This window comes from Rattus norvegicus, chromosome 20 (genome assembly GCF_021556685.1).
Source record: "Rattus norvegicus strain SHRSP/BbbUtx chromosome 20, alternate assembly SHRSP_T2T, whole genome shotgun sequence".
Classification (NCBI taxonomy): Eukaryota; Metazoa; Chordata; class Mammalia; order Rodentia; family Muridae; genus Rattus; species Rattus norvegicus.
In genome coordinates, this window is record NC_141553.1 from 46,859,177 (window position 1) to 46,876,199 (window position 17,023).

The following is a 17,023-nucleotide window of genomic DNA, read 5'->3' on the forward strand; positions in this document are numbered from 1 at the left end:
CATCCCCAGACCAACGCTCTACATAAGTAAGTTAAATGCTTGAGCTCTTGTATAATATTTTTTAAATTTAAGCAGCTCCTAATTGGGTGCTTTTTTTTTTTAATTTAAGCTTTATTTATCTGTTCTGTATAGTGTTCTGCCTGCATGTAGGCCTGCAGGCCATAAGAGGACACCAGATCACATTACAGATGGTTGTGAGCCACCATGTGGTTGTTGAGATTTGAACTCAAGACCTCTGGAAGAGCAGTTGGTGCTCTTAACCTCTGAGCCATCTCTCCAGCCCCCTGTAAAATATTTTTATTCTTTGGTTATTTCCTACATGCATACAATGAATTAAAACTTTAACTGTGTGTTTGTGTGTGTGTGTGTGTGTATGTGTGTGTGTGAGAGAGAGAGAGAGAGAATGTGTGTTGTGTGTGTATGTAAGTATGTATGAGTGTAGGTGTGTGTATGAATGAGTGTGAGCATGCATGTATTAATGAGTGTGTATAAGTGTGTATGTGTAAGAGAGTGTGTGTATGTGTGTGTGAATGAATGAGTGTGAGTGTGTATGTGAGTGCCTATGTATGAATGAGTGTGAGCAGGTGTGTATGAGTGTGTGTGTGTGTGTGTGTGTGTGTGTATACGTATTCCAGAGCACACCTGCAGAGGTCCGAGGATGGTTTTCTGAGGGTCATTCTCTCCTTCTACATGGTGCAGCATGGCCCCTCCAGTTTCTGCCATGCTGCCTCCTGCAGACTAGCTGGCTGACAGGCGTTTAGGCAATTCTCCTGTGCCTACGCATCCTACCATAGCAATGCTGGGACCACACATTCAGGCCAGCGCACTCGGCTCTTCTGTTCAGGTTCTGGGGATTTAGCTCAGGTCTTCAGGCTTGAACTGCAAGCGCTGCTTGCTGCTTCATCGTCTCCACAGCCCACACTTCTCCAGTGCTTCCTCGTGCTCTACTCATTCCCCAGACTTCCCTCAGTCTGTTCTTAGAAATGCCCCCTGGTCTATCTTTTCCTTTTCAGCTACTTCCCTAAAATGTCAGCCAGTCAGTTATCCTTCAGGCATGGATTTTGTAAACTTAATGCCCCTCCCACCTCTTTCTTCTGAAACCCAAGCCATCTTTTTAAAAATCCCTTTTCATGTGTGTGTTTGTGCATGGTGTGTGTGAGGGCTGGCAGTAGTTAGTTCTCTTCTTCCTCCGTGTGAGGTTACCTGACTCAAGCTCGGGTTGTCAGTGTGGGTGGCAAGTGCCTTTACTTGCTGGGCTGTCTCACTAGCCTTCTACTCTCTTCTCAGAGCACTTCCGAAACGCTCTCCAAAGCCCTCAGTCTCTCTCTGCCTGTTTATCAATGTTCAGACTTCTTAAGGTAGCACTCTAGTCCTCCACTCTCCAGCTACAACACTCTTCTTTCCAGCTTCACCTGCTATAACTCCACTACCAACTCCAGCAATACGAACTTAAACCCCCATGTGTGATCAAGTTTAAAGTTATGGATCCTAGCCAGGCATGGTGGTGATGCATGACTTTAATGCTAGCATTCTTTGTGAGTGCCAAAACTAGACAATGAGACCCTGTCTCAAAAAAAAAAGTAAAGGAAGGAAGAGAAAGAAGGAAGGAAAGAGGAAGAAAGAGAAAAAAGAACAGAAAACATCATAGATCCAAAGGCTCACATACCTGATGGAAAAATTCAGTGAAAACATTCACACTAGAATGGCCGGAGCCCTTTCTGTTAATTCTGCTGAAGAAAGTTTACCAATCTTTACAGACTAACTCAAAAGCTACTGTCATACATTTATGTCACACAAGTCTTTAGCCACTTTAGAAAACAACCTCTAGGGCTAAGAACACTGACTGCTCTTCCCAAGATCTTGAGTTCAATTCCCAGCAACCACATATCCCAGCTCACAATCATCTGTAATGAGATCTGATGCCCTCTCTGGTGTGTCTGAAGACAGCTACAGTGGACTCATAAAATAAATAAATCTTTTAAAAAATCTTTAGCACTGCACTTCATGAAGACTTCTTTAATTGGCTCAGAAAATCCATGTCTTGCATTGCTCTTAGTGTGTGTGAACAGCATAGTTATTCTTGCTCCCCTAATAACCTCTCAAAAATGGAATCAATCACACTTCTGTTTTGCATGGCACGAGTAAATAACTGTTCAAAACACTGAGTCCTCTGTACTCTTTTAAAAATAAGAGCAGGGGTTGGGGATTTAGCTCAGTGGTAGAGCGCTTGCCTAGGAAGCGCAAGGCCCTGGGTTCGGTCCCCAGCTCCGGAAAAAAAAAAAAAAAGAGCAAAAAATTATTTAGGACATACATTATAAACACACCAAAACCAACTGATTAAAGGTATTTCAATGAAATGAGCCTGGGTCCAGGGGAGGCTGGAGAAAAAGCAGTAACACAGAACAGTGTGCTAACACAGAGCAGTGGACTAACACAGCGGCTCTTGCAGTGAGAGCATCAGAAGGATGTGGTGTCTTCATAAGGACCCTCCAGCACCAAGTCTCTTGATGGCTAACTCCATCTACCTCAGCTCCAGGGAGGGAAGACCTTGTACCATACATCTAGGGTGACAGAGCTGAGGGAAGAGAGCAAGGGGCATGTACAACGGCCAGCAGCCTCACCACAGAAGCCTGGTCTGATGGCCTAAAGTAGACATGGTGGGAGATTACCACACTGAATGCAACTATTACGTAGGTGACCTCTGGGACAGAGAACTATCCCTTAAGTAAAAAGTGCTGATCAACAAGAGAAGAAAGTAACGTGCATAGGAGTAACAGTTCCTCTTTGGGTGCTTGTTCCTTTTAAAGCTGTAATTCCTACATTGGGGGTTGAGCTCAAAGCATTGTCTCGCAAACACAGGCATTGGATTTGGATCCCAGCCGCAAAATATGGGCTCACACACAAAACACACACACACACACACACACACACACACACACACACACACACACACAAGAACTAAATCTGTAATTTACCACCTACAATTATGAAATCCTAGACTCAGATGGCTGGTGTTGGAAAGCTAGCTCAGCATCTGAGAGCACACTGCAGAGAGAGGACCTGGGCTCAGGCCCAGCACCCACAGCAACAGAGTTTGAAACCAGCCTGAAATTCTGGTTAAAACTAACAAATAAGACAATGGCTATTTATATGACATTAATTATCCTTTTTTAATCCAAAATCGAAATATGGACAAATAATCTGATTTTATTTAACATTAGTCCCTAAGGCCGGGTATGGTAGTATATGCCTTTAATCCAAGAACTCAGGAAGCAGAGGCAGGAGGGTCTCTGAGAGTTAAAGGCCAGGTTGGTCTATACAGTTTCAAGACAGCAAGAACTAAATTGAGAGACTCTCTCTCAAAGAACAAACTATACTATAAAACTATTAAAAAAAAACTATAAAACTAAGTAAATCAAATTACCAGTTCCAACCTCTTCCATAATGAACAATTCTATAGAAAGATATAAGACATAATACTCGTATGACTAAAGGCTGTATCATTTATTCATTCCTACAAGACAGCTTTGGTTAGAGCGAGTTTACTATTGCTGTCACTAATAACCAATCACTGACACACATGAGTCACTAATAACCAATCACTGACACACATGAAGTCACTAATAACCAATCAGTGACACACATGAGTCACTAATAACCAATCACTGACAAACATGAAGCCTTCCCAGTGCTGTCATTAGAGATCCCACAGGAAGTTCAATAAACATAAAAACTAAATAAACAAACATAAGAACTACTAAACCAAATAAAAAGTTTTCGCCTATTAAAAACCATTGCCTGGGGCTGTGGGCGACTGGTGGGGTAGGCTGCTGTGGAACTAGGCCCAAAAGCTTGCTCTAGTCTAGGCAGGAAGGAAAGAAACGCCATGTGACCTGTGAACGGCTTAACGAGGCCTTAATACTTATCTATGCAGAAAACTTGGTATTGAGCGGCTTTCTACTTTTGTTTTCTTTTTTCCTTTCTTCTTTTGAGACAGTTTCACTATATAACCCTGGCTGGCCTGAAGCTCACTAATAGACCAGGTTGGCCTCCAACTCGTGGCATATCTGCCTCAGTCTCTGGAGTGCTGAGATGGCCCAAGCCACACCCTTGCCATAGTTTTCCGTTTTTAATTTTTTTTCAAACTTTATTTTTAAGTGTATGGGTGTTTTCTCTGTCTGTATGTCTGTGCGCTGTGTGCATGCAGTGCCTGGGGAGGCCAGATAACTGGGACTGGACTTAGGATGGCTGTGAACAGCCATGTAGGTGCTAAGAAAGCAACTCTGGTCCTCTGTAAGAGTGACAAGTGCTCTTAACCTCTGAGCCTTCACATCCCTCCAGCCCCTAGAGTTTTCTGTTTTTATAAGGTCTAAGGGAATTGAGTTTAGATCCCATCTATGTACGCAACAGAAATAGATTTTCAGCTTTCAGAACTGCTGTAGAACGTGTCTTGGGAGAAGGTAGAGTACTAGCTGGGATGTGACCACCTTAGAACATTTCCCTAACTTCTGAGGGGAATGGAAAGGAGGCAGGGTCTCATGATATAGCCATGAATTTGCAATGTAGACCATGCTCACCTGAATTTCTGACATAGATAGGCTACCCTCAAACTCAAACTAGCCTGCTTCTGCCTGAGTAGTGGGGTTGATGGTGTAAACTACCAGGCTTGATCCATTTCCCTGACAGCATTCGTTTAACCATTTATCTCTTGCTTGGATGTAACTAAGGCAGGCCTTGACAGTTTTTACTAATTTGCTGTTGCTGCCGCAGTGCTGGAGGTGGAGCGGAGTGCCAGGACCTTCCACAAGCTGGGCAAACACTACAGGGCAGGCCCAGCCCCATTAACTAATTTTAAACTCCACTTTGTGATTCTCAAGTCAGGAGACTCTAGTAAGAATATATCAAAATTCCAGAGATGCTCGAAAGTTGTATCCAGTATTGACACTTTGTAATTACTAAAAACAAAATAAGAACCCTAATTGTTCTCACAACCCAGCTAAAAATGAAGCCTGCAGAGCTTTGCCTGGTGATGGAGAGCCTCGGGGCTCGCTCTTCTGAGCACTGAAGGGCTCACTCAGGGGAAAGTGAACTCCCTTTGAAGATGAGTACAGAGGCTTTGAAGACCGGGAGATTTGTATGTTTAGTACGAGGAATATAGAAGTTGGATGGAAACTCTGCTTTGCTCCACATACAGTATTTCAAATCAGTAGCTCACAAATGATGAGCTGAAAAAGACTGCAATGGTGAAATGAAAAGGACTTCTGACCTGAAGAGACGGCCATCACTGGTTCTGGTTTCTCTATGCAAGGTGAGGCATTCCCTTTGCCGTTACTGAAGATGACCGGGTGTAACCACCCACATTCAGCACTGTCTGGGTTCCCACTTCTCTCCATCACTGCAGGCTCTGACAGGCCATTCCCTAGGTAGTCTGCAGAATACTCAGGTGTACTAGAGATGGCCATCCTGAATGTCTGCCAAACAAAACATCCCCCAGAGTTCCTGCGTGGGTGGTAGCAGGTGAGGCAGGTGCCTAGAGCTTTGGTGAGCTGACTTTCCAGTTATTTTGGGGCTTAGTTTGTTTTTGTAGAGATTTGTTTGTTTAATTTGAATATGAAGTCAGTTTTCTGACTGAGCTATCATGACTTGAAGGGGAATTGTCTTCCAAAAATGACTTCACTTCTGGGGCTAAAGCAGAAGACACTATTGAGGGTCTAAATAAAATACAAGGAAATATGTAGAAAACAGTATTGAGGAGAAAGAGTGGGGTGCTTTACTTTATATGAATACAAAACTGTGTCCCTAGTTAAGAAATACTCCTCTAGAAAATATCATCCTGAGTGAGGTAACCCAATCACCAAAAAACACACATGCTGTGCACTCACTGATAAGTGGATATTAGCCCAGAAGCTCGAATTACCCAAGATACAATCCACAGACCACATGAAGCTCAAGAAGAAGGACGACCAAAGTGCAGATGCGTCACTCCTTCTTAAAAGGGGAAACAAAAATGTTCATAGGAGGACATATGGAAACAAAGTTGGAGCAGAGACTGAAGGAATGGCCATTCAGAGCCTGCTGTGCCTGGGTGTATAGCCCATATATATATAGCCACCAAAACTAGACAATATTGATGGAGCCAAGAAGTGCATGCTGACAGGAGCCTAATATAGCTGTCTCCTGAGAGGCACAGCCAGAGCAGGACAAATACAGAGGCAGATGCTCGTAGCCAACCATTGATTGAACTGAGAACAGGGTCCCCATTGGAAGAGTTAGAGAAAGGACTGAAGGAGTAGAAGGGGTTTGCAACCCCATAAGAACAACAATACCAACCAACCAGAGCTACCAGGGACTAAATCACTACCCAAAGACTATACATGGACTGACCCATGGCTCCAGCTGCATATGTAGCAGAGTATGTCCTTGTTGGGCACCAATGGGAGGAGAAGCTCTTGGTCCTGCCAAGACTGGACACCCCAGTGTAAGGAAATGTTGTGGGGGGAGAGGTAGGGAAGAGTGGATGGGGAGGGGAACACCCTTATAGCAGAAGGGGAGGGGGATGGGATAGGGGGCTTATCGCTGGGAAACTGGGAAAGGGAATAACATTTGTAATGTAAATAAAAAATCCAATAAAAAAGAAAAAGAAAATGAAAGACAAAATTAATCTCATGTACCCAGAGACTTCACAGTTGCTGGGTCTCCCAATATCTGTTCACTCTTTTGTGCTTTTTAAAAAACTATGTTCATTCATTTCTTCACTAAAGGTATATCTTTGGATACCTGTTTAAGAAGAAGAGGAGGAGGAAGAAGAGGAGGAGGAGAAGGAAGAAACTCCTAAGTTCAGCTTGGTAGACGTGAACACTGCTCTCCATCATGCTGCCCAACCCTAGCCTTTGCAAGCTGACACGTGACAAGGCTAGTCCAAAAAAATAAGGGACACGTGCAAAGTTCAGATATGAGAGAAACCAAGGCAGAAGGACCGTTTGACCAGGAGTTTGAGATCAGCCCCGACAACACCACAAGATCCTGCCTCAAAATAAATGAGAATTTAAAATAAGGCAACGCATGGGAAGTCTTCTCTTTATGACAAAGGACTGCACAAATTACCACTTAAATAAGCATGTATAACTCTGAAGTGCCTCTGCGCTCCAAGCACCGTGGCCCATGCCTTAATCCCACCACCCGGGAGGCAGAGGCAGACACAGCAAGACCTTGTCTCCAAAAAAAGAAAAAGAAAAATTGAATAATTAATTTAACTCCTCTCACAGATCGCTGATTAACTTAGAATATGATGAAATTGGGTTCTGTCCTTCACTGTAAGCTTAATTCATAACTTACTTTAATTTAGTCTCAAATCTCTAAAATGTCATGGCCCCCAATCCTCACAAGGGCTTAAAATGTGACCACCCTTGCAACTGTTCCAGTGTTGTGGTGTAAAGAATGAAAGGCGCTGAAATTCTACAGTGACTAACAACCAAACTGAGGAGAGGAGTGGTACACATAAACGGAGTGGGACAAAGGTAATGAATGTGACACACCTGGAACACAAGAACAAGAAAGGATAGGTGACTTAGGAGGGGATAGGGAGGCAAAGTTTAGAACAGAGACTGAAGGAACTTCCATTCAGAGCCTGCCCCACATGTGATCCATGCCACAAGACTAGATAAGATGGATGAAGCAAAGAAGTGCAGGCTGACAGGAGCCGGATGTAGATCGCTCCTGAGACACACAGCCAGAATACAGCAAATACAGAGGTGAATGCCAGCAGCAAACCACTGAACTGAGAATAGGACCCCCGTTGAAGGAATCAGAGAAAGAACTGGAAGAGCTTGAAGGGGTTCGAGACCCCATATGTACAACAATGCCAAGCAACCAGAGCTTCCAGGGACTAAGCCACTACCTAAAGACTATACATGGACTGACCCTGGACTCTGACCTCATAGGTAGCAATGAATATCCTAGTAAGGGCACCAGTGGAAGGGGAAGCCCTGGGTCCTTCCAAGGCTGGACCCCCAGTGAATGGGACTGTTAGGAGTAGGGCAGTAATGGGGGGAGGATGGGGAGGGGAACACACATATAGAAGGGAAGGGGGAAGGGCTAGGGGGATGTTGGCCTGGAAACCAGGAAAGGGAGTAACATTTGAAATGTAAATAAGAAATAACCAATTTAATAAAGGTGGAAAAGAAAAGAAAAGAAAAGAAAGAGAGAGAGAGAGAAAGAAAGAAAGAAAGAAAGAAACAAAGAAAGGAAGGAAGGAAGGAAGGAAGGAAGGAAGGAAGGAAGGAAGGAAGGAAGGAAGGATAGGTGAGCCAGCCATGGAGGCAGAAGCAGGTGGGTCTCAGCGTTTGAGACAAGACTGCTCTACATTGTGAAGCCAGCCAGGACTACACAGAAACTCTGCCTCAAAAGTATCAGGAGGAAAGAAAGGGAGGGAGGGAAGCAAAGAGTAGTGGGTCAGACAAGGGCCGTAATTTGCAGACCTCAGGAATCATGTATGTCTGGTATGTTCCAGCAAATAATATATACCACTCATGGCATTTAAGCAGCAAAACTTACACAACCTATGTGATTCTGGCAGTTGGGACTTAGGGTCTTACTACTGTGAACAGACACCATGACCAATGCAAGTCTTACAAAGGACAACATTTAACTGGGGCTGGCTTACAGGTTCAGAGGTTCAGTCCTTTATCATCAAAGTAGGAGCATGACAACATCCAGGCAGGCCTGGTGCAGGAGGAGCTGAGTTCTACATCTTCATCTGAAGGCTGCTAGCAGAATACTGACTTCAAGGCAGCTAGGAGGAGGGTCTTAAGCCCACACCCACAGTGACACACCTCCCCCAATAGGGACACACTTTTTAATAGCACCACTCCCTGGGCAGAGCATATACCGACACAAGGCCCAAAGTAATAAAGACATGAAACAAAGACACAGGCATGAAGGAGAAGGGGGTGAGGCCAATTTAAGAAGTAGGATGCAAATACAAATGGAAGGGGAGAAATGTATGACTTCTGGGTGTGTTAGTTAGGTTTTTGTGTCACTGTGACCAAACCCCTGAGAAGAACTTGAAGGAGGATTTCTTTGGGCTCATGGTATTGAGGTATGACCCACGGTAGAGTCTGGTAGAGCACAGCAGTTCACGGCACAGCAGCCAGGAAACAGAAGTAGCAATAGAGGAAGGAGTGAGGGCCAACAATCACCTTCAAGGCCACACCCTAGTGACCAGCTTACCCCATAGGACCCGCCTAACTTCACCTACCTCCCATTAATGCCATGATACCTATCGTGGATTAATCATTAACTATGTCAGAGCCCACGTGGCCTCTGGGAAAACATCACACCATGTATGTGTAACTTAAGGAACCCAAAGTACTCTATGAGAATCCAGGAAAGATGTGTGTCCACATAGGGGTTGGTGTGTCTGGTGAAGGGGAAAGGCTGCCTGGGCTGGCTAAAAGGCAAATCCACTCTAGCTGAGTACGATGTGCATTTAAACCCAAATGGAACTGTCCAGAAATTGTAAACATTCATCTTAACCCCAAGAAAGTAAGTGGAGCCACGAGGTTTATGAAGCACTGCATCCAGAGAAGGCCAAGTGCCTAGCTATAGAATTGACCTCATGAAACTGCAGTACAGGTTGAACAAGGATAAGTGTAAAGATGAAGCCAATCACATCAGAGCTCAGAGCTGACGCCGTGAGCAGTGGTAGAGCCTTTGCCTCGTATGTATACAGCCCTGGATTTCATCTCCAGCACTGACGTTACAAACACAAACGCGCAGAACACCATTTAGTCTAAACGGTATCTCAGAACTCCTGAAATAAGTCTGACATACCTTTAGTCGTGCTGACTTGGCAGTTAACATGGAAGGAAAGGAAAGAACCATGACGGACCATTTCTTCCTTTTACTGTGGTGACTCAGTACATAGCCCCTGCTGACCTTGAACTCGCCTTCTGGTCTACCTCCAAAGCACCAGGATTCTAGGTGGACACTACCAGGCCCAGCCCATACTCCTCCTTTATTTTCCAATTCTGTGAGTGGCTTTTGTGCTCTGTTGACTTACTAGTGAGTGGTTCAGATGAGTTGTTGGCACGAGTAAGCCTTCTTAGCTGTTCTATGTAGGAATCGTGGGCTGCTATCACAGTAATCGGTGTGGAGGAGCAGGAGCTGAGTCTCTCTATTACTAAAGTCATCTCAACCAAGCAGTTGCTACTTACTTCATTCAGGCAGCGGCTTTCCTTGCCAACTGAACCTCTTGAAGATAAAGGCATCAGGATTGACTCTGGCTTCCAGAGTCAAAACTTGACAGCCTAAATCTCCAGTAATTTAGGTGGGAAAAACCACATTGTAGTTCTAGGGCTTAAAAAACTAGCCCAAAGGAAGCCAAAAACTAGTTCCTCTCAGATCCTCTCTTGCCTTCCTGTCTCTCACTCACTCTCCATAACAGGCACTGTTACGACTTGAATTCTCTCCCCCTCAGTTCCCGGGTGGGTAATAATTAAAGTCTTTTTCCTCAGAGTCAGCCATTAAAGCTAAGAAATAATCCTCTAATACCCCCAGTACATACTGCACAGGTTCTGTGTAAGAGCTATCTGTAGAGGAATTCTTGGACCTACCTTGTTTGGGCCCTAACACTGCAAGGGAAGAATGGTGAAGGATCTGGCCAGACCGTCGCTGTAAGTTTCCCTTTCACTCTGCTATGTACCCTTCTTCACGAGTACTTGTTGACCAACACAGTTGGCCAAGCTTCATCAATCCTATGACTGAAAATTAACATTGGATGGCAGTCTGGAGGCTTCCATATCACATGCAACTCTAACCAGATAATTGTGCTTTTCTCTGGGGAATCTGTGCACTGCCAGTTCAAGTCAGTGAAAGGGAAGGTCTAGGCTTTATAGTAGGTATCGACATAAAGGTAAACATGAAAACTTGGGAGTTTGACACTGGCTTGAACTTCAGCAGCTAGAGAGGGTAATGAGGTAACACGACATGCTCCCACCTCTAAATGCTACCCAATTCCTGCTCACTGGTATAGCTGTCTAAAGAATATACTTTTACCATAAAGGGAAAGTGGTGTAACAGTAAAGCTTGTGGAAAGAGAGCCTCTCTTCCCACACCTTTTTAACAGGCAATTAAAAATAAAATAAAAAATAAAACAAACAACAACAACAAAAAAAACCCTCATGTTAACTTGCATTTTAAACAGTCTGGAGAAGTATATTGTGTGGTGTTTCCCAGTCTTAAACACGGACCTCCTCCACTTTCAAGAAAGGCCATTAAAGAGCATATTTGGGGCCGTGGACCTGGCTCAGTAAAAGCATTTGCTGCTCAAGGCTGAGCACTGGAGCCTGTGTAAAAGCTGAAAGTGAGGGGTTGGGGATTTAGCTCAGAGGTAGAGTGCTTGCCTAGCAAGCACAAGGCCCTGGGTTCAGAGTCCCCAGCTCCAAAAAAAAAAAAAAAAAACAGCACCCAGCACTGTCCTCCTACCTCCACAGACAGAGCGTGGCATGGGTACACCCTCACACACCAACATGCACGCGTACACACACGCATTCACAAAAATATTTTTAAGGCTGGAGAGATGGCTCAGTGGTTAAGAGCACCGACTGCTCTTCCAGAGGTCCTGAGTTCAAATCCCAGCAACCACGTGGTGGCTCACAACCATCTGTCATGGGATCCAATGCCCTCTTCTGGTGTGTCTGAAGACAGCCACAGTGTACTTATACATAATAAATAAATAAATCTTTTTAAAAAATATTTTTGAAAAAGAACATATTAGGGAAATTGTTGAAAAAAGTAGAGTCTTTGGCTCAAAAAAGACGGTAATTTCTTCAAAAGATTAGCATTAATGCTAACCTAAATATGAATTCTAAAAATATACCTGCTTTTAATAGATTTTTTTGATAACAAACACGTCATTAGAATATTTGTCTTTCCCCAAGGAGAAAACAGCAGGTAAGATGAACACCCTCGCATGAGCCCCAAGACTGCCCTGACACAGAATGAGGAGACAGAGAACTCTAGACTTAGCAGTTCCACGGTTTTCCAGGCTCCAGCAGTTGAAAGCAATCTATGGATTCTGGCAGAAGCCAATGCTCCAGTTAACTGTGGTACGCATTTTCCTTCCCAAAGAACCTGACTCCCTTCCACTCAGGCAAAAAAAGCGTGAGCTTGGAACAGGTAAAACCGAAGTGAAAGGGACAACTCAAGGGCTCTTACTCCTTCTAACCTACCTGGACTACCTCTGCCATGGTTGTGTCACCAGCACGTGGGCACGTGGTGGAGGCTGGTTGGTGCCCTACTCTATGCCTTATCGACTTTACTGACCAATTCGGAGTGCAGCTAGTATCCCCATCCCAAAGCCTCAGTTTCGCAGAGACTTCATAACCAGAAAGGCAGGCTGTCAGTTCTTTCCCAGTTCCCACCGCTGGCTTAAATTCCCTTGGACTTTCAGACTTTTAGAACGAGATTAAGGATCTTTATCGCACAAATGTCTCAGGGGAGAATTCTTTCTCTGGAACACTCATTTGTATTTCAGCAGGCCCTACACTGAGAATAGCTGGCATTGTTTCCTCCTGCCACTACTTCCAAACAGTAAACATGGTGGTACATGGTGGTACATACTTATAATGCCAGAAGTCGAGACAAAGACGGCCCGGTCTACATAGTGATTTTAAGCTAACCAAGACTTCAAAGTGAGACCCTGTCTCCAAAGAAAGAGAGGGAGCAGGGAGATGTACTGGCAAGGGGGGTGGGGGGACCAAAATGCTGTGGAACTCCCTTATAACTCAGTGGAAGTAATCTCAGCATTTATTTTTTCTAAGATGTAATTACTTATTTACATTATGTAGATGAATACATTGTAGCTGTCTTCAAACATTACAGATGGTTGTGAGCCACTGTGAGGTTGCTGGGAATTGAACTCAGGACCTCTGGAAGAGCAGCCAGTGCTCTTAACCACTGAGCCACCTCTTCCAGTCCCAGCATTTACTATTAAATTTAGCCCTTTATTACTAACAAATCTAGCCCTTTCTTGAAAATTCTGAAATAGATCATACATTATGTGGAGTTAACGTGGGTATTCTGGAAGCAGAGGCAGAAACCATCCAGGGCTATACAGTAAGATCTTTTTCAAAAAAAAACAAATGAACTAACAAAACACTCTTAAGGAGAAGAACCACAAGGAAATCTCCTTTTAGCACTGCCAGGGAGAGCTGCCTTGCATGGTACACTCTAACCAGAATTTTGCATAAATGCCATTTTAAAAACTGACTTCTCAGATGGTCAATGGAGGTGCATACCTTTATTCCCAGCACTCGAGGCAGAGGCAGGTGAATCTCTGAGTTCAAGACCAGCCTGTTCTACAAAGTGAGTTCCAGGACAGCCAGGGCTACACAGAGAAACCCTGTCTCAAAAAAAGATAAAAACAAAACAAAACAAAAAAGTGGACTTCTCTGTGGAGGTCTCTACATTTCAAAATCTTTTTTTTTTTTTTTTTTCCGGAGCTGGGGACCGAACCCAGGGCCTTGCGCTTCCTAGGTAAGCGCTCTACCACTGAGCTAAATCCCCAGCCCCAAAATCTTTTGACAAGACATAAGATCAATAATTTCTGCTTGTCCTTGAACTCACAGGCATTATTTACCGGTTGCAAAGAAAAATGAATTTTTTGGACAGGATCTCTTATAGACTATGGAGACCTCAAGCTTGCTTCAAAAGGAAAGGTCATATGACCTTGAACTCCTGCTCCTGCCTCTCCTTCAGAGTACTGGGACTTCGGGCACATGCCACCGTAGGATTATGGAGTGCTGGGCTACACAGTAAGTAAGGGCTGCTCTAGGTAATTACTGCTCTACTGAGGGAGCTAAATCCCTAGCCTTTCAGACGTTCAACGCCAGAAGCATTGTAGGGACAAAAAATTATCAGATTGGTCGAATCTTATCTAGTGCAGTTAAAGGCCTAATCCCTTAAGTCAGACAAACCTGAGGTTTAAATCTTGCTCACAGCTGAAATTCAGGTGAGCCCATATCTGCAAAGAAAGCCTATGTCATGGAATTGCCTGAAGTTGGAAATTACCTAGACACAGAAGTATCAAGAATTATGCAAAGTAACGTTCACTTGCTATTGGGTCTTCATATCTGTCCTGCAGTTAAAACCAACACTGTGGCCAGCCCTTTGATCTGCCCAACACAGCAACCTCAACAGCCACTTAAGGAACAGAAATTCCTCATTAAATATGATACAACATCACTCCCAGGGAAAGAGAGTATACAGCAATACTAGACGCATAAGTTTTGGAGTATTTTGTTTTTAATTTGGAATGCAACCTAAATGTCTACTAAGAGAGAGTGCATAAAGTACAATATTATTCATATGATGAAAAAAATCACTTTAAAGGTAGGGAACTGGTGCAGCCCTCAAGCACCATATCCAAGGCCCTGGCTTCCAACCCTAACACTGAAGAAAGAAAGAAATGAAAGAGAGAGTGATTTTTCTCCACACAGCCTTAACCTTCCAATTCGTAATTGCGATCCTGTTTCTTTTCTTTATGTGCACAACAAAAATCTAAACAGCATACTCGAAAAACAGAAACTAAAGGGTGGGGGGGGGGGAGTGCTATGGTAGTAGATGACTTTAGTCCCATCACAGGAAGTAAAAGCAAGAGGATCTCTGTGAGTTTGAGGACAGCCGGGCCTACATATTGAGTTCTAGGCCAGCCAGAACTACATAGTGAGACCCCGCTGTTATTTTAAAAGACTATTGCCCAGTAAGGTGCAGAATGTTCTTATAATCCCGACTGAGCCAAGAGGATCTTGAGTTCAAGGCCAGGCTGAGCAGACAGAAACACAGCTGGGAAAGAAACACAGAAATTATTGATCTTGTGAAGTTTCCCAAAAGGCAGTGGTAGCCCGATTTAGCAATGGGAATCACTCAATCTCCAAGTCAGGTGACTCACTCTGTCTTTATTCTGTTCCTCACTAAGATACTTCCTATCCCTGACTTTCCATTTTCTCACCCAAACAGAGCTGACAACATCTGCCTTGCAGTGTGAGATGAAATAATGGGGAAAATGTCATTATGCCCACCGTCCTAGACTTAACTTTTGCATAATCAGTCAGGAAGCGTTTGACGAAAATGCAGAGTCTGCACCTTTTGCCTAAGGTAGAAAAAACGTCAACATAAAAGGTCCAACCCCTTATCTTCCTCTTACCATCTCACGTGGCTGCCTCCTTTGCTGTCTAAATATAGTAGAGCGTGCAGAGAGACGACCGATTACCACTTTTAATAGGCTGCCTTTGGGACTCCCTGTGACCTTGGGATCCACTTTCCCACTTTGCCAATCTCCCGCGCTGGGCTGCGTTCCCATCCACCAAAACACACCTATCCTTCTGCAGCATGGCAGGCCGATCACCACGCCACGGTGGCGGTCACAAAACAGACTGTAAAAATGGTAATGCAGTGTTGTTGGTGCTGGAACGTTCCGTTTACTTCCCACCAGTAAAAGTACTGTGGATTCTTGGCGCCCACTCTGCAGAAAGGAGGAGTCCAAAGCCTCGGACAGGAACAACTCTGCAACTTACTTCCAAAAGCACGGTCCCTGCCTTTGGGTTCCATGCAAAAAGAAACTGGCAGAGGGGAACCCCAAGCTGTAGGCTGCAAATGAGATGAGTCGACCCACAGCTCACACCCTCCCAGCACAAGAGGACGCACCAAACTCCCATTTCCCACCCAGCATATTCCCCCCTCCCCCCGGCCCGCCGCAACGTCCCACCTGCCTTGAAGGCCATGTTGTCATCGTCCTTGGCCCCGAAGGTCTCCAGCATGGACACGAAGAGCACCCCGTAGGCGTTCTGGATGCCAAACACAGACCCATTGCACCACATGGCCGCCAGCATCACCAGCCAGCCCCAGCCGCCCTCGGGGGGCTCGGGGGGCTCCTGGTTGCCCGTTGACCTCGTCAGCTCCACCTCCACTTTCTCTACGGACCCGTCGGAGACATCCGACGGTCCCGGGACGGGCAGCGGAGCGTCATCCGAGGGCGCGGGCCCCGGCGGCTGCGCCTCGTTCGTCTCCCGCTCGGCGGCGGCGGGCTCCTCCTGGGACGGCACCATAGCCCGAGGTGGCCCCGTCGGGCGCCGAGAGAGCTCGCGGGCGCAAGGTCCGGGGTGGCTCGCGGAGCCTGGGACAGCCGCGCAGACCGAGAAGGGAGGCTGAGGCGAGGACTGTGGAGCCACCGGCCGACGAGCGGCGCACACCGTAGACACCGCCTAAGGCGGTGAGAGGACTTGACACACCGGCTGCCCCTCGCGCCTGATTGAGCCGGCCCTCAGCTGCGGCCTCTTAAAAGCGCCCCTCCCGCCCTCCTGCACCGCCTAGGGGCGTGGCCAGCGGAGGCCTTACACCCTGAGCCCACAGGTGATTGGGCGTTGGCAAGCGGAGGCTCCGCCCCATGGGAGGGGAGCAAGGATCGCCCCCGCGCGCGCGCCTTCAGGCGCGCGGCCAAATTAGCTACCCGGTGTCTGTGTCCAGGCATAATGTGACCTCCTCTCAGCATTAGCTTAATACGTTCTGGCGAGCGTCTCCTACATGTGGGCTGCGAAGGTGATCGATCAGGTGGGGCTGCCCTGCGTCCTTACCCTCACCGGAACGGAGAGTCACAATTGATACCGTCTAGATTTAATGTTTGTTGTCCCTTTTGTGCTAATTATAATATAGAAGATTCCTTATGCCACATACCCACTTAAAAGGCAATTCAAGAATCAGGGGCCTTGTTTAATTACTCCAATTCCGTAAATACACAGTTCGTTTTGAATACTTGGCACACTGAAGATGCTCACTTTGGAAAACAGACTGGGATTCTAAATTTTTCAACTAACAAATATTTTTGACAGGCGGCTATAAAGCAATACTTTTCAACTGCACAAGTAGTCCTCACACTGAACAAAGAACTAGCACTTATATTCAATTTCTCTGGCCCCTGAGGCATGGTATGCCGATGTATCTTCTTAATTTCTCAGATATTCAGATT

At 45.4% G+C, this 17,023-nt stretch overlaps 1 protein-coding gene across 2 annotated transcripts in view; it reads right to left on the reverse strand.

Annotated features, from left to right (window-relative positions):
• Window positions 1-16,311, reverse strand: part of Slc16a10 (solute carrier family 16 member 10) — a 113,035-nt gene extending 96,724 nt beyond the window's left edge. Inside the window, exon 1 of one of the 2 annotated variants that reach the window (XM_087596780.1) lies at window positions 15,767-16,311. In XM_087596780.1, the coding sequence (XP_087452906.1) occupies window positions 15,767-16,106 (340 nt within the window). In that variant the 5' untranslated portion in view covers window positions 16,107-16,311. 2 annotated transcript variants of the gene reach the window in all.
• Between the last annotated feature and the right edge of the window lie 712 nt (window positions 16,312-17,023).